At 43.4% G+C, this 25,138-nt stretch overlaps 1 protein-coding gene across 1 annotated transcript in view; it reads left to right on the forward strand.

Moving 5' to 3' along the window:
* The window catches only part of GAD2 (glutamate decarboxylase 2), a 65,646-nt gene extending 41,605 nt beyond the window's left edge, over positions 1-24,041 (forward strand). The window contains exons 12-16 of the mRNA XM_070800839.1: positions 5,872-5,950; positions 9,383-9,532; positions 16,499-16,606; positions 17,140-17,229; positions 19,960-24,041. Of these exons, the coding sequence (XP_070656940.1) occupies positions 5,872-5,950; positions 9,383-9,532; positions 16,499-16,606; positions 17,140-17,229; positions 19,960-20,133 (601 nt within the window). The 3' untranslated portion in view covers positions 20,134-24,041. The remainder of the gene's footprint in view (positions 1-5,871; positions 5,951-9,382; positions 9,533-16,498; positions 16,607-17,139; positions 17,230-19,959) is intronic.
* The last annotated feature ends 1,097 nt before the right edge of the window (positions 24,042-25,138 follow it).

A 25,138-nucleotide genomic window follows, 5' to 3' on the forward strand; every position in this document is an offset into this window, starting at 1 on the left:
ACGCTTCCATGGAAGGGGGACACAGGTTCAATCCCTGGGGAGCTAAGATTCTGTGTACCGCACGGCGCTGCCAAAAAAAAAAAAAAAATGAAGGACCATTGTTCTGCTTTGAGTGGACCCTCCCCAGCCATCCATTGACCTGAGAGAATCCATCTGGGTGACTTATCAACCAAAGGCTCACTTTCTTTGATGAAGAAGATGTTAGGGCCAAAGGAAATCTGCGTGGACACACTTCTAGGAAAGAAATTTGCCTCACTTGCATGCGTGTGTGCTGAGTTGCTTCAGTCATGTCTCACTCTTTGCAACCTATGGATTGTAGCCCACCAGGCTCCTCTGTCCATGGGATTCTCCAGGCAAGAACACTGGAGTGGGTTGCCATACCCACTTTCCAAGCACGAGGACTCACTCTAAAATGAGTGAATTCCGTGAATTCCTGTCCCCCAGATCCCAAGGTGGCCCCCTGGTCACAGGGATCCCAGAGTGCTGTCCTCATTACAAAATGCCACGAGCACCTAGGGGCCTGCCTTTCTCAGAAAGCACCTTTCTTCTCTGATAACACTGTCAAGCTATTTAGGGATGGGACAGCTAAGAGGGTGCCAGGAGACCTGGCACTCCTGGGCATTGTCAACAGACCTTTCTTTAATCCCTCCTGGCAGCAGGCTGCTGTGTACCTGGAAGAAGCCATTGTTGTGGGGCACTTTCGAGACTTTCTGGCCCAGCTGAAGGTTCCAGCACAGACCCTGCCAACTTACCAATTATTAGTCCTACTCCCACCCCTAAGGGCCAGAGGTTCAGAAACTCAGTTCATTGGTTATGGGCCCTCTGTCTTAGGCAAGGGCCTAAGATGCAAAGTCTTATATGCTAGGAAGCCTGTCTTCAAGGGTTTTAGAATCTAGTAAGGAGACTGCCGTCAACCATGGATTACAGGTCAAGGCAGAGGAATTAAAGGCTCAAGAGACAGATTGTTCCTTCTAAACAGGGTTATTAAAGGAAGGGAAGCCTTTCCCCTGGGGTGAGGGGGGCATGGAGCTTCATCAGGCAGAAGCAGAAGAAGGGTGTTAAGGTGAAGAGCAGGGTCACAGAGGTTTGAGAGGGTCCTTGGGGAAAGTTCAGACAAACTTGGTTGGAGACCAAGATAGATTTGTGACAGAGACCAGGAAGCTAGTGGAGGATCCGGAAGTCCTGCCCAGTGAGTCTCAGTGGAGGGTCTGCCTGCAGAGCCAAATCCAGATGAAGGTAAATCCTTGAGCTGAGCATCGCTGCCATTCAAGCCCTTGTTGTGCATACAGACCCTTGTGTTTCTCGGGTTGGGGATAAACACTGGAGAGGTCCTCCTATAGCAGCCATAGTGGGGGCCTGAAGAGACACCACCTTTGGCCACCTGATGCAAAGAACTGACTCATTTGAAAAGACCCTGATTCTGGGAAAGATTGAAGGCAGGAGGAGAAGGGGATGGCAGAGGATGAGATGGTTGGATGGCATCACTGACTCAATGGACATGAGTTTGAGTAAATTCCAGGAGTTGGTGATGGACAGGGAGGCCTGGCGTGCTGCAGTCCATGGGGTCACAAAGAGTCGGACACAACTGAGTGACTGAACTGAACTGACTGAACTGAAGAGAGGAGTGACATTTCCCGTGCTTTGGAAAGGCCACTCTGGGTTCAAGAGGAGGCGGAGGCCAGGACTGAGGAGGGCTTCACGAGGACCAGGTGCAGGAGGAGTGGAGGGGAGAGATGCTCAGGGTAGGAAACAGAGATGTGGAGGGGAAGGAGGAGATGAACCCAGGAGAGCTGCTTCTTGGAGCAGAATGCATCATCAGAGAGCAGCTCTTCAGGGATAATTTATTAAAAAGCCGGTGGTTCTGCTTCCTTCACTTCCTTCTGAAATATTTTGTGTGTGTGTATGTATTGAATTGGCCAGAAAGTTCATTTGGGTTTTTCTATAACATCTTATGGAAAACCTGAACAAATCTTTTGGCCAATCCAATGGAAAAGTCACACTCCAGTTACACTAAGAATGCCAGATGTTACAAAATGCTGACGTACGATTTATATATAGTGCTCTTTTTGCCTTGCTATATTTTCTGTTAATAATCCTTTAGAAATTCCAGAGAGTGTCCTCCCTGACAGATTTTACAGTTTTGCATATCATGTTGAAGAGAGTGAGGGACATTTTTGGGGAGATGTCTTTCATCGAGCTAACATGAGCTTGTAGTATATAAAACACTTTTCTCAAATGTTACATCAGAAATCGAGCACCATTGTGCTGGGAGCATATCATAGCGGCCTGGGGAAGTTTTTCAGTATGCATATGCACAAGAGTCGGATGAGGCTTGGTGACTAAACCACCACCAGGACATTTCCATTTTTTACTGGCATCTAGGTAACAGGTTGGAGAAGGCAATGGCAACCCACTCCAGTGTTCTTGCCTGGAGAATCCCAGGGACAGAGGAGCCTGGTGGGCTGCTGCCCAAGGGGTTGCACAGAGTCAAACATGACTGAATCAACTTAGCATGCATGCATGCATTGGAGAAGGAAATGGCAACCCACTCCAGTGTTCTTGCCTGGAGAATCCCAGGGACAGGGGAGCCTGGTGGGCTGCCATCTATGGGGTCGCACAGAGTCGGACACGACTGAAGCGACTTAGCAGCAGCATGCCAGTCACACCCCAAAAGGAAACATTTCAGACTCTCCATGGTTTTCAGTGGATACCTGTAGCATTAGGTCACTGTTAGAGCAAGGACCCTGTGGACAAGCAATGGCTTGAATCCCACTTGCTAGCTATGTGCTCTTGGGCAAGATGTCACTCCATCTATGAAACTGGTACAATGACAGTAAATCACAGGGCTACATGGATTAGATAAATTAATCCATTTGAATCAATTAGAGCATTGCCTGCCACATAGGAAATAGTAAATGTAGTTAGCACGTGAATGCTGAAAAATTTCTGAGTGATTCTCATATATCATCCACATACACACACATGCAAATCGAGCACCAAAGTACTACAGAATAAAGCACTTTATACAGAACTTAAAAAAAAAAAAAAAACTGCAAAGAGTGATATAGGAGAGGAAAGAAAGAGAATGAAACCACATCACTAAGGTTTGAGAGCTAAATGCTTGGGAGGAAAAGGGGTGCAAAGAATTGAGGTCCAGAATAAAAGAGAGAGAAGAGATCTGGAAGGATGAGGAGGGGGCTAGTTCGTTTGGGATCTTCTGAGCTTGGTGTGCACAGGCAGGCACTGAGAAATGTCTCCCAACAGCCCTAGGGGGCTCAGCTCTCTATAAACTTACTGAAAGTCACAGAGAAATAACATCTCAAGGCAAAACATTTTAAAATGAACTTGAGGCTGCTTTTCACAAACTGCCAACATTTCTCACATGAACTAACGCCGTGTCGTTGAATCACTGCATCTTTTTGCATTTTTATGAGGCAGCCCCTCTGAGAGAATTCAGGGACCAGTCGGTGGGGGGCTTGACAGCTTCTAGTCTAAAAAGACAAATGGGCCGCTGTGTAGAAGTAAACACCCTCATTCAGAAACGTGGAAAACAGTTATTTTCTTCTCCATTTGGTGTCATTACTGATAAAGCTGCATTTTGTCAGTATTGGGCATCCAGCTATAGAATAGTATAGAAATACCGAATGGCTGTGTACATATGCCCAGGGTCACAAAGCTCCAAATGATAGAGTTGAACTTAGTAGCAAGAGCCAGGCTTATTTACTGTTTATTGTGTTGGATACAGTTATAAGCACTTTACCCAAGTGATTTATTATCTTTTAACATTTAGGTATTAGACTGCATTGAGTCGTATTTGCATGTGGCACACCGGGTCTTTTGTTGCAGAGCTCAGGCTCTCTAGTTGCACGCAGGTTCAGTGGTCGCAGCGCATAGACTTAGTTGCTCCATGGCATGTGGGATCTTACTTCTCCGACCAGAGATTGAACCGACATCCCCTGCATTGCAAGGTGAATTCTTAACCACTGGACCACAAGGAGGTCCCAAACAATTTCCTATTATTCTCCTTTTGTAGACAAGGGAGTCTAGGCACAGAGAGGTTAAGTAACCTGCTCAAGGTCACACAGCTAGCAAGTGATAGAACCTGGATGCAAACTCAGACTGTCTGGCTCCTGAGCTCCCCTCCCTTAACCAAAATTTACCTACTGCTCAGAGCCCAGGTTTCTTGACTCCAGTTTCATTCTAAAGAGCAAAGAGCTGTTTTCCTGGAAGGAGCTTTTCGATACCCGTTTCTTTATTATTCACGAAGTCTTTCAGTCCTCTGTCCAGGGGGCAGAGCCATCCCATCAGGCCATGAACTAGCTTGGCTTCTTTCCTCACTTCCAATATACCTGACAGCCAGTGTCAAAGCTAAAGAAAGACCAGACAATGAGCCAGACTATTCATCGATTCAGATAAGATCCCCAGGCCAGTAAATGTTCCCTGACTGGCCAGCTGCTGACCGCCATTCATCAACTAGAGGAATGGGATCTTTCCTGGCATCTCATTTCTTCCCAAGGTCCTCACACCTTGAGTGCTGGGGGTGGGGTGAGCCCCGTCTGTCACTCAGCTGGAGGAGGGCCAGTACTGCTCAACCCTGTGGAGGAGCCGCTGCGTATTGTCCTGCTTCTCTCCTTCCTCCTATGAGTCTGTTGGCGCCAAGGTCAGGTTCCCGAGTCTCCTCCTCGAGGATGCCTCGGTCTCTCAGAGACAGGCGCAGAGACTCATGGGAAGTGAGCTGCTGCTCTCCCGGGAACTGGAGGAGGAAGAGGGTTGAGCAACACGGTGAGTGAGAAGGAGAGAAGTTGAAAGAAGCTGCAAAACTTGGCAGAGATGATACTTGATTGGCCTTAAAAGATTAAGTATCAATAGGATGTAACTAACTAAAGCCATAGGAGGTGACATTCCAGGAAGAGGAAATAGCACCAGGAGACCCAAGATCATGAGAAGAGAATTTTCTGAGAACTAAACAGACTTTGGTGTGATGAAAAGTGGTTCAGGAAACTGACAGGACTCCAGCCTGGGATCTAGTGTGGGGACACCATGAGCCATACCCCACAGTTTGGAATTTTGGAGGCAAAAGGAAGAGGAGAGATCTGTAAGCAGAACTAGAAAATAACTATGATACCCGGTGGAGGATGAAATGGAAACCAAGTATCAGGTAAGACAATATATCCAGATTAAAATAATAATAGCAGTTTTTATTATTAAAGGACTCTGAATCAGGATTGTGGTTTAGGAGTTTCAAACAACATAACCCCCTGAGCTGAGCATCGCTGTGACTGGTGAGAGAGTATCCTGCTTACCAAGGGTGTTGGAACAAATAGGCTGAAAGCTGCCATGGGAGCCACAGTGTATCTTCCCTGCAGTCCAAAAGGATATCTGTGGATGAGAGAAGAGATGGAAGCAGGATATGAGCTAGCTATTGTAAAAGAACACATTTGAAACATTCAGTCATCAATCGAGTGGAAAGAAGGAGGAACTAGATTGGGAAAAGAACAAAATTCAGCAGCAAAATGAGCCATTGCTCTGAGCTCCAGGGCGCTACAGTTGGGTCAGAGGCGGGAACACTGAAGGCACATGAGGGACCCCCTGGTGCCCTGCTCTGTGGTGGCCAAAGGAGGGACCCTGGACAGGCTGGTCCCAGTCATCAGAGCTCTCAGACCACCATGGAGCTGAAGAGAGATACCAGCCTTCACCTGCTCTCTTTGTAGACAAAGGAAAGGTTTTAGATTTTGAAGGGTCCCCCTCTTGTTTTGTAAGTTAGCGTCATGCTGGCGTCTGAGAAACAGTGCCAAAAAACCTGAGCCCTCACAAGGGGTCGTCTGAGCCTGTCATGGGTGCCACCGTCTTCACCTGATTTGTTTCCTTTAGGGCCAACTCTGTGACCTGGAATCCACATAAGATGATGGGCGTTCCTTTGCAGTGCTCTGCTCTCCTGGTTAGAGAAGAGGTATGTCTTTCCTCACTCGTGGCCACATCTGCAGTTGGGATTGGATGCAGTAATGTGTGTAGTGACAAAATTAAGATCATTTTACAGAATGGAACAGTGAGCCACATCCACAGTAGGGGAAATTGTGAATGAGGATAGCTGTAAGGCCCTGCTCTTATGTCCAACTATAAGACGGTTATATCCTGACTAGACAAGCAGTCATGTTCCATGTGTGGCTGAATTATTGTGCTTGTGAAAAAGGCATAGGACATTAGGTTGTACTCTGCTGCAGGGTCAACAGTGGGTCAAGAGAGAAATACCATTCAAAAATTAGTCATGGGATTGAAAGAAGTGGAGTTTCAGGGTGAGGAAGGTGGCAGTCCCCCACTGGCCTCTGGTTAAATCACACTTGGAGTGGTTTGCTCAGGTTAGCATCTAATCGTATAGGAGACCCCATCAAGCAAGACCTCCAATAGTGAGGAACATTAATCAACATGAACAGAGGTAGTTGAAAGAACTAAAGATGTTTAATCTAATCTAAAAAGAGTTTAACTTAAAGGGCTGAGAGGAAAGCAGCTTTCACAACATAAATGACTCAGGTTGGAGAGATTTGCTTTTTATTTAAGGCTTCAGGGAGCTGGGTTAGTCACATTGGATGGTACGGCTTTGATGACAGAATCACAATAACCACGATTTGAAGTCTGACTTGGGGTCAATAAAAGGAATGCTTTTCTAAAAATTAAGCTGCCCAACAGGTAATGAATGACTTATGTAGGAATAAATTCATCATCAGGGGAGCTGACTGAGTGGAGATTGGACAAGCGCTTGTTAGAGGATGGAAAGATAGAAGGGGCAGGAATAGGAACTGATCTGGAGGTCCAGGGTTAGGACTCCACGCTTCCACTGCAAGGGGCAAGGTTTCAATTTCTTGGAACTAGGGTTCCAAGAAATTGCCTTGTGGCATGACCAAAAAAGATGAACAGCTCTAGGATCCCTTTGAAATCCGAGAGTTCGTAACATTTCTTTTATAGAGGTCCAAGGAATAATACCATGCTATCAGATGATATTCTCTGATTTGTTTAAAAAAAAAAAAAGAGTTCTTGGTTTAAAAAAAAACTTGGAATATATTAGCTTAAAGAGTTGAAAACAAGTTTCATAATTTCAGGGAGTATCTGAACCTTTTATTGCTGATATATTTTATAAATGTCTGAAAAAAATGATATTTATGACGGTTTCTGAAGTTTATTTGATCAGGGGAATTTTTTGACAGCAGCTCTTTTACAGCCAGAAGCTATTCATGTATTTTAAATAGTTTGGAATATAATGGCTCCGAATCAGGATATGATCTCACCTTTTTATCTGACTTCTACTTGTCCTTTTGTACAAGGAGACTGGTGCTGTCTTACCTTTTAGAGGTCACGTGCTCTGAGTTGCTTTTCCTATCCCAGTAGAAGCTGGGCTGGTCTCTCCATCATTCCACACTCCCTGGGTGGTCTCCCTTAGGATTGAAGGCACCTAGCCATGAGCTTGCATGGCTGGGGGAAAAATGGTGCCAAGTGTCTGTGACCATGAAACAAAATAGATTCACCTATTGCAATTTTTAGTCTTATTGGTTTTCGAGTCCAATTCAATGTCATTCTACTGCTCTAATATAATTACATTGTATTGAATTTCTCCCACTCTCAAACAAATAACTTAATGAATTCCACCAAATATGATGTCCAGACTACAAGACTGAGCCCAAATCTGTTATTACCATCTGGGGACCTAGTCTGGTCTTTCAGGATCTAGACCAAATTTTAGCTGCATTTTCATTTTAGTTTGGAGAACTTTCAGAAGGGGCTCTCACTTCTAACTTCAACCAAGTGATCACAGTTTAGTCTTTTCTTCTCTTGTCATGAGTCACAAAGGGAAAAGTCAATGTCAAAGCTTCTGTAAAATTACAATTACACTGTAGATAACCAAAGCGTCAAAGACTTTCTGTGGTTCGTGACAAATTGCAATGTGGTAAGGAGGCTGACGATGCTGTTTTAGTCAGAGAGCATGATTCATTCACTGGTCTTTGAAATAGTTCAATCACTTTGCCACCCATTTTCCATAGTTAGCTTGTGGTGCCAGGGTAAATTAATGGTCATTGACAATGAAACTTTCCACTGTAACTACCATAAGCAAGTGAGCATGAAAACACGGTGCCCAAACTCTATCCCTCTTGAGAGAGGAGCATGCCATCTGAAAGAGTCACTGTTTTGAAGACCTCAGAGTACCGATGTCTTTATTTTTTAGATTTTAGCATCTTAAGGTAATAGCAGTGAATTGTACTGGGTTTCCCAGGTGACTCAGTGATAAAAAATCCTCCTGCCAAGCAGGTGGTGGGAGTTCCACCCCTGGGTCAGGAAGATCCCCTGAAAGAGGAAATGGGAACACACTCCAGTATTCTTGCCTGGGAAATCCCATGGACAGAGGAGCCTGACAGGCTACAGTCCATGGGGTTGCAAAGAGTTGGATACGACTTAACAACTAAACCACCACCACCACAATGAATTGTCCTAAAAACTGTGATTTCCATAAAGAACTCAAACCCTTACAGCTAAATGGTAAAGTACTTGAACTCAATATGAGTGAAACAGTAGGAGAATCACACTAATGATATTTTATAAAACCAAAAAGTTTTCAAAATAGTTTGATTAAGCAAAACCAGAACATCAAGACATCCTCCCAGTGAACATTATACTCTGATTGTGATTAAAAAAAAAAAAATGCCTTCTCACTGAAATTCACCTGAGCTGGATTTACATACCAACTGTTCCATTTCTAGGTAAAAGCTAGAGAGTGGCTTACATAAAGTTTTTGACGTTCAATCTCATCTGTGAAATGGGAATTATTAATAACCAGCCACGATAAAGGGTATTGTGAAGCTTAAGCAGAAATAATCAACGAATTGAAAAAAAAAAAGATAAATACCTTCTCTTAAAAAGGAGAGTAAAAGAATAAATATGCCCTGATGTTAACCTCTGGTAATAGCTGACCCTAAGCCACTTTTTCCCATAGAACTGACCTATCACAACAGTCTATCCCTCTCAGATACTTGTCTCACTTTTTTTCTCATTTAATTCTTACTGTTTTCTTTCTCCAGGATATTCAGCTCCTCTTTCTTATATATTTTTCTTAATAATTTCCATCACAATGTAAACCCAATAGAACACATAAAATCAGTGGAGAGTTTCCTAAGGGCTTCCCTGGTGACTCAGATGGTAAAAAATCTGCCTGCAGTGCAGGAGACCTGGGTCAGGAAGATCCCTTGGAGGAGGAAATGGCAACCCACTCCAGTATTCTTGCCTGGAGAATCCCAATGGACAGAGGTGCCTGGCTGGCTACAGTTCGTGGGGTCACAAAGAGACAGACATGACTGAGCGACTAAGCACAGGGTTTCCTAGCTTTTCTCTTCTCTTCTAGGGATTGATGCAGAGCTGCAACCAGATGCATGCCTCCTACCTCTTCCAACAAGATAAACACTACGACCTGTCCTACGACACTGGAGACAAGGCCTTGCAGTGCGGACGCCACGTCGATGTTTTTAAGCTCTGGCTAATGTGGAGGGCAAAGGTGAGCACCCCAGAACCGGCTGAATGGCAGCTAAAAACAGACCCTGTATCTGGTGACCCTTGTGAGGACATGGCAAAAATTGACTTCCAAATTGAAAATTATTTCCTCAAGACTAAGTTTCCTGAATCCTAGATCTAGTCTGCCTTCTACGTGGGCAGAAATATAAGAAATCTGTTGTGTGTTTGTTTTTTGTTTAAGCCAAATTGCTTCTAATGCTCATTTATCTAAAAAACCAATGCATGTTGCTTTATACAGCAGATTCCCTGGATTCCTGAGAGGTGTTTCACTGCTGTTCTTGTCCCAGCTCTTGGTTTTTACCCAGTGATTGATCATTGGGGTAGGTTAAATGTAGACTTTTTGTTTGGAGAACAAAAAAGAAAAGGAAAAAATTGGCATGATGGCTTGTTTTTGTCATTTCACAGAGTAACCTCTAGTTTTAAAGCTTTTTTCCAAAACCCTGGAACTTCCTAGTGACCTCCATTAGTTTGGTTTCTCTATTTACCTCAGAATTTAACTGTGGATGATCACCCCGCTCTCAGACATGGGACTCTGTAACTAATGTTGTGCACTACTGGCTGGACCTAATTATAGCTTCCAAGAGCACACGTGTGTGGTTAAATGTAAGCAGGCTGGGAAGGTCAAAGATTTTATTTTTCACTTTGACCAGATTTCTAACCTAAATGTCACACCTTGGTGACTTTCCACCTGGTTTCATTTATCTCCCACAGGAGGCAATGGCTAGAGCTGGTGAGGACATGCTGGAAAAACCCAACTGCTAGAAAAGTCCAACTGTTAAAAGAGTATGTCAGGGAAAAATGACAAAGAGATGAGAGGGAAGCTGGTGAGACCTAGGTCTGGTGTGTTTGGGAAATATTTGACTCTCAGCTTTCTTTCTTTCTTTCCTTTAATATTTAGTTATTTTATATATTTATTTAGACTGTGCTGGGTCTTTGTTTCTGTGCGTGGGCCTTCTCTAGTTGCAGTGAGCAGGGACTGTTCTCTAGTTGCAGTGCACAGCCTTCTCATTGTGACGGCTTCTCTTGCTGCAGAGCATGGGCTCTAGGGCTCATGGACTTCAGTAGTCGCGTTGCACACAGGCTCAGTTGCCCTGAGGCATGTGGGATCTTCCTCGACCATGGATAGAACCCATGTCCTGTGGATTGGCAGGTGGATTCTTAACCACTGGACCCCCAGGGACATCTGGCTCTCAGATTTCTAAGTATCCTACACAAAGAGGTGACAGGGTCAGCCCCACAGAAACAAGCAAATGACTTGGTCAGCTGGATGAGACCACAGAATGGCTCCTTGATCAGGTCTATAGAAAGAGCTATGGACCAGGTCCGCAGTACCCAGTCCATATGCTGGTGTTTAAGCAAACTGAATTTACTTAAACAGTTCAAACAGGTGGATGGCTAATAAGAAAAAGAGGGGACTTAGGAGTGAAACAGTCAACATCTATTGGGTTGGCCAAAAAGTTAGTTCAGGCTTTTCTATAACATCTGATGGAAAAATTCAAACTAACTTTTTGACCAACTTAATACTGTATGGAATCTTCTTTAAACCCATCCTGGAAAAAGGCAGTTTAACTAGAGAGATGGTATTGCTTAATGCACAAAAATTCTTAGCTGGCTTCCAGGGGTGGCTGGACTACATGGTCTTCCAGCAAACCTCCATCATGTTATTTGGCCTGATTGAGTTTTCTTTAAGTATCACTAAGTACAAGACAGCCACCTGGAGTGAGGCCCAGGGTGACTTATTGTCCCATAAAGGTGTGTGATGAGTGGGCTCAAATCCCTTGAGCTGGGCAGGGGACTCCTTCCTCTTTTGAAAGTTGAGCGCCTGACAAGGACAGGTATGTGGTCCCCACTGCCCAAGTTGAGACTCACTCTGTTGGCAATGACACCTTCATTTGGCAATAATGAATCCATCAAGAATGTAGACTTACATTGTACATTGGTGTACTCTCAGGCTGTTTTCAAATGAGCGGGCGTTTCATTTCCTTGATTAGTGGGAATGATAAAATGACAGAAGTAAACATCAGCTAGGAAGTTGAGGAAAGCTTGGTCTCTAAATATTGTTCAGTGTCCCTCTTTTTGTCTCTTGTTCCCCTGGTGTTTTTATTAAGATGATGATCATTAGCTATATTTACACAAAAATGTATCTGACACGGTTCACTGGATCCTGCTGCTGCTTTTCCATCGGAAGCCTCCCTGCCAGCTTGGTGCAGCCGGCTGGTTCTCAGAGAAATCACGCGGAAGACATCAGGTGTGAACTCAACAGCAGGACCAGTGAAGCTTGAAATAAAGGCAGAGGATCCAGTTTCTAAAGGGCTGAGATACCGGCACCAGAGGAGGGGATAAAAAGAGAGACAGAGAGAGAAGTCACAGTGGCTTCGTAACTTATGAACACATGTGTTTTGCATTGAAAATTAGTTTATTATCATCATCCAGAATTTAAAATAGTTTCATTAGTTCTTGTACATCATATTTGTGTAAAGGAATAATTCATTTTCTAACATTCATATGTAAGATGTGAACAGAAATGAAGACATATGGATAACTATTTATAATTAATGAAAGTCAACATATTGTTTCTGTGTAAAATACAGAAAGAGACTATAGTAAAGAACTTTAGAAGAGAATTTGAATTACTTAGAGGACAGGGACACCTATTTTTTAATTCCTTACACAAAGCCCTAAGTATCTAGACATCTAAATGACAAAAACATCCATTTGGTTTTCAACTTAAAGTTGCATTTTTTTTAAAATGAAATGATAATAGCTATTAAAGTAATAATCTCAGTCCTACAACTCAGATCAAGGGTAAGCACCCTCTGATACGCCTAACTCTGTCATAATGCCAGCCAGGGCAGGAGAAGTCACTCTCCCTAAGAAGAACCATGAAGAGTTGACCATGTCATTCTGTTTTGCATTTGCAAAAACAGTCATGAAGAGGAAGAGAAGGAATGTGACATTAATCTGCAAACCCTCTGTTATCCGATACACCTGGAGAAGACAATGTTCCAGTGAATCCACATTTTCTCCTTAGTAAGATAAACCATGGGAAAATAGTAATCTAAGTATAAATTCCTGTTCTTTCACCTGCTAATAACAAATGGAGCTACATGCACTGAAGACAACTGTCATATTAAATCCAAGACAACTTGATTGGAGCAAATTAATGCCAAAAAAAAAAAAAAAAAAATTGAGCCTCCTGATGTGGAATGCTAGAAAGTATCCTGGATGGTGACATGATTTGTAAGCTTTTCACTGGCAAAGACACTGTGTCTGTCCTCAACTCTGTTCTTATTGGGTAAACCTTTTGTCTGTTTTATTTTATTAGAGAATCCTAGAACTTTATTTTTCATCTTGACAGATTACCTCGGTTAAAACGCTGTGTAGATAGAAAAAAAGAAAAAAATCTTAAAAGGAGTCCCTTTTTATAGGCCTGCAATGATGGCTTAATATGTAACTGCTGACTTTTTACCATAAATCTTGATGCTTGTATATGATTATGCAGATTGGCAGGTTTTCTTATAGTTTTCTGATTGACCTCCATAATTAAAGTGTAGATAACAGTGGGACTGGCAAATAGCTGAGGGAAAAAAGAAACCAGGAGAAACTATTAAAGGGAAATGGATGTCTAGCCCTCCTTACTGAGTGAGTGAATGTTCCCTTTCTCTCTAAAATATTAGTTTTTTTCATACGTGGCTACTGAGCATCTGTTGCTGCATGAGATCAGGGGCTACAGTTTCCAGGCAGGAAAGAGAAATTCACCAATGACCATCATAAAAGACAGAACACCAATTAGGAGATCGGGATTGACATAATGTTATATGTAAAATAGATAACTAATAAGAACCTACTGTACAGCACAGTGCTCAGTTCTCTGTAATGGCCTATATAGGAAAAGAATCTTAAAAATGACAGTGGATATATGTATATGTATAACTGATGACTCTGTGGTGAAGAATCTGCCTGCACTTCAGAAGACCTGGATTCAATCTTTCAGTCAGGAAGATCCCCTGGAGAAGGGAATGGCTACCCATTCCAGTATTCTGCCCTGGGAAATCCCAATAACAGAGGAGCCTGGCGGACTACAGTTCATGGGGTCGCAAAAGAATCTGACACAACTTAGCAACTAAACAACAACACACAGCTGAGTCACTTTGCTGTACACCTGAAATTAGCATTATAAATCAACTATACTCCAATCAGGGCGTCCCTGGTGGCTCAGATGGTAAAGAATCCGCCTGCAATGCGGGAGACTTGGGTTCGATCCCTGGGTTGGGAAGATCCCCTGGAGGAGGGCATGGCAACCCACTCCAGTATTCTTGCCTACAGAATCCTCATGGACAGAGGAGCCTCATGGGGTTGCAAAGTTGGACGTGACTGAGTGACTAAGCACAGCATATATAGCACATACTCCAATAAACATTTTTTTAAAAATAGAACACAACTAGTTATAAAAGAAACACAGACACAGATTGAAGAGTTAAAGAATGGAGAGCTCAGTCCTCATTTGAGAGCCAAGAATAATTTATCAAGAACTGGCCTTTGAGATTGATTGTGAACAGGATGGATAGAATAAATAAGACCTCGACCAGCAGAGCTGGGAGAAAGGACATCCCAGGAAGATGGTCAGGCAGGGGCTGAAGGGCATGTGCAGAAGTGGTCATCTGAGCTTTCAGCTTCCTTCCCAGTGATTCAGGTCATGGAGAGGCATTGCCTGATAAGGCTTTATAGATGCCTTTATCATTCTCACAGGAAGAGCTGTGTGGTCTATAATGATTCAACAAGCATTTGATATTAATAAAATGAATTTCAGAGAATCACCTAAAAACCTACAAAACTTTGAAAATAAAATATGGATCTTAATCTCATGAATACCCAATTTGAAAGGAGGAGCCCCAGACTTATATAGACACATCAGAGTCCCCTGATAGCTCTTCAGCCTTCATCTCAAGGGGGCAGATGGATTACTCCTGAGCTTAGCCAGAGTGGACTCCTAGACTAGCAGGGCTAGAGAACTCCCATCCTGTCTTTGGTAACCCAACTCCCTTTACGGTACAATCACAGTCATTTTCAGAGCATTCATTTCACCTCGCTATGTCTCTGTGGGAAATAGTACAGGCACCATCATTCCCACGTGACCAGAAAAGTTAGCCAAGGCCATATGGCTGGACAGGGTCAGAGTCATACTGGTCCTGAACAGATCCTGGATCAGGTCCCTGCAAGTTGAAATCCAATGCTAGCCTGGTCCCAGGGATCCAGTTTGGCTAACAGTAAACTCCCCTCCCTCTTACTTAACGTTCATCCCAAGTAGATGCAAACTGCCAGCTTGGTCCAAACCAATGGTAAATCTTTGGCACCCACAGACTCTTTGAGTGCATGGGTGATGGCCTGGATGTCCAGGCATCAGGTGGACACTTGGAGTCACAGGAATCAGTCAGCAAGGGTGGCAGTCCCTAAACAAATGGATTTCTGAATCCATCAGCTCTCTTTAATGAAGCTTACTCTTAAAAATATTTCAGATGCTACAAGTCATCGTTCTGCCAGATCCCCCTTTTAGATGAGATGATGAGACTGTGTGTTAACAGGAAAGTGGGCCTATCTTATCTCCATTATTACTTCCTCTGGACTCCAGGTTGGATTAATCACTGGTAGGTCTGTTCTCAGAGTTCCTGGGACGAGCATTTGCTGTTTCTCTAAGCTTTCCTGCAGTACTCCACACGTACAGTGGAGTTCGGAGTAAAGCCGTGTGAAGGGTAATTCCCTGGTGTTGGGGTCCCCAACCTCCAGGATCTGACACCTGATGATCTGAGCTGGAGCTGATGTAATAATAATAGAAATCAAGTGCACAGTGAATGTAATGAGCCTGAATCATCCTGAAGCCTTCTCCCCACCCCTGGTCTGTGGAAAATTGTCTTCCACGAAACCACCCCCCGGTGCCAAAAATGTTGGGGACCGCTGCCCTCGTGTGTCCTGTTGTCAGTGAAATACTTGTAGTCCAAGGCTGTCGTATTGTTTTTCACAAGTCCAGATCCTGGTCATCCAACAGCTGCAAAGTAAAAGACCTCTGTGATAATGTTCACCTATTACAGACATAGGAGTCATTTATCCCCAAGTGTTAGTATCTCAGTCATGTCCAACTCTTTGAGACCCCATGATCTGTAGCCCACCAGGCTCCTCTGTCCAGGGAATTTTTCAGGCAAGAATACTGAAGTGGGTAACCATTCCCTTCTCCGGGGATCTTCCCGATTCTGGGATCAAACCTGGGCCTCCCTCATTGCAGGCAGATTCTTTACCACCTGAGCCACCAGGGAAGCCCCATTTATCCCCAAAGGGTAAATCTAATAAGCTTGCAAAATGGCAGGCTAATAGAGCATCTGTGTGCCTCTCAAGAGTCAGTAATTCTTTTGTCCAGCACATATTCATTGAACACCTACCCTATTTGTTCTATAATGGTGTATAATGTACATTGGTGAACAAAAGTGGTATCTGGAAATGGCAAATTCACCTGATGGGCAGGGACTCAGCAGACATCCTGAGGGGGATGGGTGGTCTCTGATGATGCTTTTTATCTGCAGGAAAAGAATAGCCAGGCCTCCTGTCATTAATGACTTCCATAATTACTCCTCTGAGTGGCAGTTGTAAAATTTCCCCTCGAGTAATCAAAATAATTGGCTGGGGAATAGAGGCTCGGAAAGAAAGGGATTCTGCCGTGGAGAGCTGTGACAACATGAAAGGGAACAGGGGCATCTGATGTGGACAGCATGAAAGGAGGAATAATTGTCAGAAAAGCTTCTAGACACATGGTCTCATGTAAGCAAAGTGCTGGCTCAGAGCAGAGGCCCAAGGGCCCGAAAGACCACCAGTGTCCTGAGAGATGCATCCCCCCATCTCATCTGAGAGCTCGCCCACCTTCCTCAGCTTGACTGCTAAGCTCTATTCTTCTCTCGCATAGGGGACCATCGGGTTTGAAGCACATATTGATAAGTGTTTGGAGCTGGCGGAGTATTTATACAATATCATCAAAAACCGAGAAGGTTATGAAATGGTGTTTGATGGAAAGGTATATATTCTGATTTCTACAGTGCCCCCCCCCCAAGTTTAGTCCATTCTAACTCTTTGTAGTTTTTAAAAATATTTTATTTATGTATTTATTTGGCTGCACCAGGCCTTAGTTGCAGCATGTGGGATCTAGTCCCCTAACCAGGGATTGAACCTGGGACCCCTGCATTGGGAGCGCAAAGTCTTAGGAACTGGACCACCAGGGAAGTCCCCATTCCAGTTCTTCTCAGTGATATTTTTTGAAGTTAAGAATGTACTGTCCAAGTAAGTGAGACCATCACAAAGGAGAAGCGGTGGGGAGGGGGCAACCATTTAGAATGGAAGTATAAATCCAACTCTCTCTCTCACACACACAAATACTGTATAATGGTGTGAAAGTCAGGCAGTTCAAAGGTGATTAGAGGTTTAAAAGTAGGATTGTATCTAGAAGCTGAAGAACAGATTGGAAATTTGGAATTTTCAAATTTTCAAATCCTTGACATTTTCAAACTTGCCTGTTTGGGCTGAGCATGAATTTTACTCTCCACTTCATAGCCTCAGCACACCAATGTCTGCTTCTGGTACGTACCTCCGAGCTTGCGTGTCCTGGACAACAATGAAGAGAGACTGAGCCGCCTCTCCAAGGTAAGGACTCACGCTCCTCTGATCTGGACCTCAGCGTGTATAATGGGCCTTTTGTGTCCATATCATCCTTGACAGATGTGCACGTTTTTAGGGAACATCTATCTTCAGCCATGGTCACAGGTCCCCTGCCCTCTGTGGCTTCCTGCAGAGCCAGGAAACACAGAACTGGTCTGTCCAGACTTTTAACAACTCACCTGCTTCTGTGTTCTGAGAGCATGTTTATGAGGGCTGAAAATAAGCACTAGGTCATACTTTTTCTGGCTTCACAACTCAGCAGGAATCTGGTGAAATTGCTGATCTGCCAAGAGAAACTGGTGCTCAATTACAAATGTGGAAGAGACACCAGGCCCCAGAAATGGGTAGAAAACAAAACTGCTGCTGATCCTCTTGAGGAGCCATGTTGATTGTTCACATTGAGTATTTTGAGGATTAAAACCTCATTGCAAACCAGTGGTCATGTAAGTGTTGATATTCAAAAGTCACATGTTCATAACTCCATTCCCTTTGAGTCTATCCTTCATGTAAGACAAATACAACTGTGATAGAGGGCATGGTTCCCATATTGAACTGAGTTGCTGACTATAAAGATCTGGCATAAGCCCAAAGCTTCCCTGAGATCTACATCCCTGGTTATGTATTTGCAGCCATGAACTGAAAAGATCAATATTATATTTACAAACTCCAGTGGTAAAATATGTGTACAGGTCCTGGATATAGTTGGACATGATTTAAAATGTATGCCTCATCCTGGGAGCTGTTCCTCTTATGCCACTCTTTATGGTCAATAAGGACTCAGGGAGCCCTCCATGTGCAAACAGTGCTGTGCTGATAAAAGAATTGAGAGACCTCATCCTTGCCTTCCAGGAGCTTACAGTTGGGTACAAAGATGAGGTCTATTTTCACATAAGAGAAGGGATGATAGGAATTAGAATACAGACAGACTCTATGGCTAAGGATCATGTACTTACAACTTAGAGAAAATATGCTAGTGGACTACAGAAGTCAGGAAAGGCTTCCTCATGGTGTAGGACTGTTGTGGAGCCTTGGAGTCTTTGTAGGATGCAAACTGGAAGAGAAGGGATTCTATGCAAAGAGAACAAATGTGACATGGTGAGACTGAGGACAATGTGAAGGGATAAAAATATGTGCAGTACATCCAAGGGATATGGAATAAGGAGGTCTTGTCAGAGTTGTAGATTCACCTGGGTGAGCCCTGGGAGCTGAGTCCTCAAAACTGGTGACAAAAATGCATTTGTGCTGAACTAAAGCATTTAGATCCCCTGGAGAAGGAAATGGCAACCCACTCCAGTATTCTTGCCTAGAAAATTCCATGGATGGAGGAGCCTGGTGGGCTATAGTCCATGGGGTGTCAGAGAGTCAGACACAACTGAGCGACTTCACTCACTCACAAGGCATTTTAACTTAATTTCATACACAATAGAGGACCAAGGGCTGTAATTATCCATCGGGCATAGATGTGGTGAAATCTTGTCTGTGATCCAACTCCATAATGTTAAATCCTTGTGGGTGCAGCTTTTTGCATCAGCTGATTCTTCATCACTATTAGGAAATATGTTTCAAGTCATCTTATGAACCGAGGAATATAAAATGAAATTATACAAATGAACTTATTTACAAAACAGATACAGACTCACAGACTTAGAGAAGGAACCTGTGGTTGCCAGGGGGAAAGTTGGGGGATAGGATAGTTAGGGAGTTTGGGATGGACAGGTACACACTGCTGTATTTAAAATGGATAATCAACAACTGTATGGCACAGAGAACTCCACTCAATGTTATGTGGCAGCCTGAATGGAAGGGAAGTTTTGGGGAGAATGGATATATGTATCCGTATGGCTGAGTCCCTCTGCTGTCCATCTCAAACTATCACAACATTGTTAATCGGTTATACTCTAATATAAAACAAAAAGTGTTTTTTGAAACTAGGAAGCTTTAGGATCTCAAGAATGAAAATTGCTTTAAGATCTCAAAAATCTGCTTATTTTCACACATCACTTGGTAGTGAGGCTTACATCTTGGTACCCAGTCTCTGAATTTTGTCTTACTTCCAATGTTTTTATATTTACTGAAGGATTAAAAAGTCCCCCAAATGTTGTATTGCTAAACTCTTTATGCTTGGAACCACCATCAGATTCTTTCTGTTGTCACAAAATACTAAGTAGAAAGTCAAAGATAAGATGTCAAGCTCCTGATAGCCCGCCACTGATTATTCCTTTCAGCACCTTTGAGATCTTGGATGTATTAAACTGTTCTAGCCCTCTGTTCCGGAGAAGGCAATGGCACCCCACTCCAGTACTCTCGCCTGGAAAATCCATGGGCCGAGAAGCCTGGTAGGCTGCAGTCCTTGGGGTCGCAAAGAGTCGGACACGACTGAGTGACTTCACTTTCACTTTTTACTTTCATGCATTGGAGAAGGAAATGGCAACCCACTCCAGTGTTCTTGCCTGGAGAATCCCAGGGACGGAGGAGCCTAATGGGCTGCCATCTATGGGGTCACACAGAGTCGGACACAACTGAAGCGACTTAGCATCAGCAGCAGCGGCAGCCCTCTGTTCTCATAAAAAGTGTGAGCAGTTCCTTTAAGGGAAAACAGATATGGTTCTGATTGTTCAGTTAAAGACTCAAAATGCTACTTGGCACTGGATTCTTTGATAATAGGAAGAATCCCTGGGAGAAGCAGTCATCACAGCGGTCTCATCTCTCCCGCAGGTGGCTCCCATGATTAAAGCCAGGATGATGGAGTCTGGGACCACAATGGTGAGCTACCAGCCCTTGGGTGACAAGGTCAACTTCTTCCGCATGGTCATCTCAAACCCCGCAGCAACTCACCAAGACATTGACTTCCTGATTGAAGAAATAGAACGCCTGGGACAGGATTTATAATAACCTAGCTCACTAAGCTGTTTCAATTCTCTAGGTAGACAATTAAGTTGTCACAAACCGTGTAAATGTATTTGTAGTTTGTTCCAAAGTAAATCTATTTCTATATTGTGGTGTCAGAGTAGAGTGCAGTTTAAAAATCAAAAACTACCAAACATTATTCCTTTTAAAAATCGTTTCTTAAGTTTAGAACACCTCTGTAATAATTAGTGACAAAAGGCTGTGTTCTAATCAATAAGGAAAAGCTTACAATTGTTATAAATATTTCCCTTACTTTTAATATAGCGTGCAAATCAAACTTTATTTTCAAGTCAGAGTAGTAGGATTGAATAATGCCAAATTACCCCTGAATCATAAAAGGTTCTCTGGGGTACAGTGAAAAGGATAAAGTAAATATAAAATCTATGTTGACAATTAAAAAAAAAAACTCTTGCCTTTTTCATAGTATTAGAAAAAAATTTCTAATTTACCTATAGTAACATATCAAGTGTATTTAAATACATATAATTTTACAAAAGGAAAATATATATATTAAAAAGAAATCCTATTTTGTAACATATAGATTTTTATTTTATATGGGTTATACAAACTGCAGGGGCAGTTATAAAAACTAAGACAGATTGTTTTTTTTTTTTTTTCTTCTCTTTCTTTGAATGGAGGCACAACTAAACACTTAGCAAACTTATTTTGGAACATAGGCCCACGAAATTCTTTAACAGTGTGATGCCTTCTTTCTGTTCAGGCTCTTACAAAACAAACACAAAAGAATACTGCAGTTTCTTTAAAAAGTGATTGGTCAGCTCGACAGCAAGATTCTCCCTTTTCCGTTTTTCACCCATTGGACCTTAGCAGACCCGCACTGACAGCTGAGCTTCATCTTAGACTAATGAGGGTAATCGTCTCTATTCTTATTTCCGTTCAGCCTGTTCTAAACAGAAGGTGAATGCTGGTTCTTGCGCTGTCTTCCCAGACAGTATTCTCTTATGAAGTCATTTGGATTTCCTAGAGAAAATAAAGTCTAATCAGCCAGAGCAAAGAAGAATGGGACACACTCCAGATGTGGTGAGCCCAGAAAATTACACTTGGCCTTCAGTGTCTCTGTGAGAATAGTGACGTCATCCTGGAGGCCACATCGCCTGTCCAGGGAGGAGTCATTTCTCTCCCAGGCCATTGCTTATTCCGATTCCCTCCCATTCCGACCCACAGAAGTCCTTCCTTCTGAGTTCCCCATCTCTGCGATCCCAAATAATTAATTTCTACTCCATGAGAGGTTATGAGGAAATGAGCTCCTCACCCAAGATTTTTTTTTTAGATTTATGTATTTGGCCGTGCCAGGTCTTAGTCGTGACACACATGATCTTTAGTTGCGGCATGTGGACTCTTAGTTGCGGCATGCGGGATCTAGTTCCTTGACCAGGGATCGAACCTGAACCCTCTGCCTTAGGAGCTTGGAGTTTTAGCCATTGGACCACCAGGGAAGTCCTGTTACCCAGGATTTTGAGATAGCATCTTAAGACCCTTTGTCTATCTTCTGTGTCCCATTAAGATCAAAGTGACTGGAATATAGAGAGGACATATGCTCCATAGAATTCAAAACAATATTCTAAAAGCATCCTTCTGCCCCTGCAAACCTGATGGAGAAACAGGAGCTAACAAGAGCTCTCATAGATATTTATGGGGTACAGACTGTCAGATTCCAAGTGCTAGCAAAGAACTATATATGTCCTGTGTATATATCCACATATATGCAGACTGTGGCTGCACGTTAGGAGCATTCATCCTTTCTGTATGGACCACTCAGATCTGTGATCAGGAAGACTGTAGGTATATGAGGGAGGGAAGAGGACTCCATCCTTCATCCTGTAGCAAAGCCCTCTCATTGACCGTAGGATCCAACCACCTGCAAGCTTCATGAGCTTGCCCCTACATCTCTCCCCTAGGTCGGATCGGAATCACTGATACTTGAGATGCGCGTGGCTTTGGTCCCTCTCCATCTAAGAAGCAAATGGATTTCCTATGCCTATTAGACTTCCCAGGTGGCACTAGTGGTAAAGAACCCGCCTGCCAACGCGGGAGACATAAGAGACATGGGTTCGATCCCTGGTTCAGGAAGATCTCCTGGAGAAGGAAATGGCAACCCATTCCAGTATTCTTGCCTGGAGAATCCAGAGGAACCTGGCTGGCTACAGTCAGACATGACTGAAGCAACTTAGCAGGCATGCGTGCATGACTATTAGAAGAAAACCTTACGCCCCAGAATTTTATGAAGGAGTAAGCCTCCCCTTCTAGGCTCTGTCTAATAGCCAAGCATTCTAGAATTTGGCTGTTGAGAATAAGCACAGAGCTGCCCAGCTATCATGAGTCTCAGGCCCAAAGGACCCATCTCAGAGGCAGAGATGCTAATTATCAAACCCACCATCCTGCCTGGAGGTTGGAGCCCAATGTCCTGATGTGGACAGACCCCTCTCTACTCCAAGAAGCTTCTACCTAGGGGGTCCAGACTCCCTAGCAGAATCGACTGCTTTTTCACTTGATGGTACGACTGAGCTTAAAAGGGAACATTTGTGCCTGTGTTTGAAATTCCAGAAAAGAGTTTTTATCAATAGATCATTTCCCCAACACCCTGTCCTTTCCAGGTTCTTTCCCAAGTTTGCTGGGAGCCTTGCTCCATTCTATGCAGTGAAGTGCTACCAACCATAACCCAGGGAAGGAGGAAAATAAAAGCCTGATAGATCGCTGTAGTTTAAACATTCTTTAAAGTAGGTTTGCAATCTGCTCAAGTGGAAAGGAAGTAGGGAAGGAAGGAGTGAAGGAAGGAAGGGAGATTGTTTTGAACTTTACCGCAAATTCCCAGTGCCAAAGGCCTTTATGTGGGACCATTCTTTTACATGGGGTCACAAAGAGTCAGGCACGACTGAGTGACTGAACTGATTCTTTTACAAATATTAGGAAAGTTGGGTTTTAGCTTTAATCACATTTGACATGGCCATTTTCATTTAGACAGCAATATTGTGTTTCTTATTTTTAAATACTTGAAAAAAAAAAGTGTGGTATGTCTTCATCAGAGACACATAAATGGTATTGACTTCCTGGACTGTGTCAAGGACACGAGGAAAGAAAAGGAAGTTAATCCTGTGTGTAACTGTGTTGCCTTTAATATACTGCTAGTACTGTCTCTTCCCCTCAGATTGGGGTTGTGCACTTTAGATCGAATTTGCAGTGTTGCAAGTCAACATGTGTTGCTGTAGAAGCTTGTACAACATATTATTGATGTGTCTATTCCTGTGTGGTGGCCATACTGATATTCTGAGAACCACACTTGCATCCGTGCCGTACTCTCTCTGCCACACGGTGTGCCCTCCACCTCAGCCCTCACAGGGAGTGCCCTTGGCTCTGCTTGCTCCTAAGAAGTCTCCTTTGAGAATTGTGTGATTTCACACCATGCAAAGGGAATGCAACTTCAGTGTCTCTGAGAACAGGAGACCAGTAAGGAGGGTCACCAGCAGCCAACCTCGCAGGTACTGTCCCTGCTAGCATCATTTGGAGTAGATGCTACTGCTCAGAATATGGACCAAGAAAGCACGGGTGTAAATATAGCAGCAGAACAAGGAACCCAGGAACCTAGCAGTGGGTATCATCTTGCACGCGCCCTCCTGTTTTCAAATGCTAAGTGCACACGCTGTGTATTGATTAGTTACCTATGCTGAAATACTGTTCCCCATTGGTGTTTCTGAAAGATATTGACACTTCCCCAGCATTGCTCCATTACTAAAGACAGAAAACAATAATAAAAAAAAAGAACTATAAACATGTGACAACCTGATCCTCTTACCAAATATGAACTTGTGTATGATCAAAGTATTTTATGTGTTGTCTCTCTAAATCCAAATAAATGTGTACATGTGGACATATCTCAGACTTAGGATGCTTGATTCTGGCTTTGCCATGTTGAGGGGCTCATTTCTAATGACTTGGCCTGCATAAAAGGTCCTTCCATTGTCACAGAGCTCAGAGCATCTTTGGGTCTTCTTTGGGGAAAAAAAGCTCTTACTTCTGTAGTTGCTTCTCAAGGATATTTTTTTCACTACCCTGGTTTATCCTTCACTCAGATCTAATTTTTAAGTATTTTATTATAGAAAATTTCATGTACATACCAAAGTGGAGGAAATAAGTGTAATGACCTCCCATGAAGGTTACAAGCAGCTTCAAAAATTACTAATTCAGAGCCTGGTACAGAAAAACCTGAACAAATTTTTGGCCAGCGCCAACATGACAAGGAGACTTGTTGAACACTCTTGGGTACAAGTCTTCCCCAGTGGCACAGTGTTAAAGATCCACCTTTAGTGTAGGAGATGTGGGTTTGATCCCTCCTGGGTGGGGAAGACCCCCTGGATGAGGGCATGGTAATCCACTCTAGTATTCTTGTCTGGAGAATCCCATGGACAGAGGAGTTTGGTGGGCTACTGTCCATGGGGTCGCAAAGAGACATGACTGAAGCCACTGAGAACACACGCACTTGGAAACAAAGCGCTGTGTGAACTAACATTTTATTTAACCCACACAAAAACCTGGTGAAGATTATAGTTTAACAACACCCATGAAGATGTGAACAGGAGCAGAAGATTGTTCCCAGCCCGGGGGAATAATGGGAACCAGGGCTGCAATGTCAGGTGTTCCTGTTGATTTGGCTCTTGTCTATTGGTTCTCCTATAAGCAATATTGAAATTAGCCAGAAACTTCATCTCTTATGTCCTCCCTCCATATGTCTGCTCGAAGTACTATCTCTTCACTCCAGTCTAATACCTTTAAGGGCATCTTAAGCCCATAGAGCAGCCTGGACCTGATAAGGCAAATCAGGATACACTCTACCACTGACATCCTCGTGGTGTTCTAGCTTTCACCCTGCTCACACACAGGCTTGCATGAGTGCTAAGTCACTTCAGTCATGTCTGACTCTTTGCAACCCTATGGACTATAGCCCGCCAAGCTCCTCTGTCCATGGGATTCT

Source organism: Bos indicus, chromosome 13 (assembly GCF_029378745.1).
Source record: "Bos indicus isolate NIAB-ARS_2022 breed Sahiwal x Tharparkar chromosome 13, NIAB-ARS_B.indTharparkar_mat_pri_1.0, whole genome shotgun sequence".
Lineage (NCBI taxonomy): Eukaryota > Metazoa > Chordata > Mammalia > Artiodactyla > Bovidae > Bos > Bos indicus.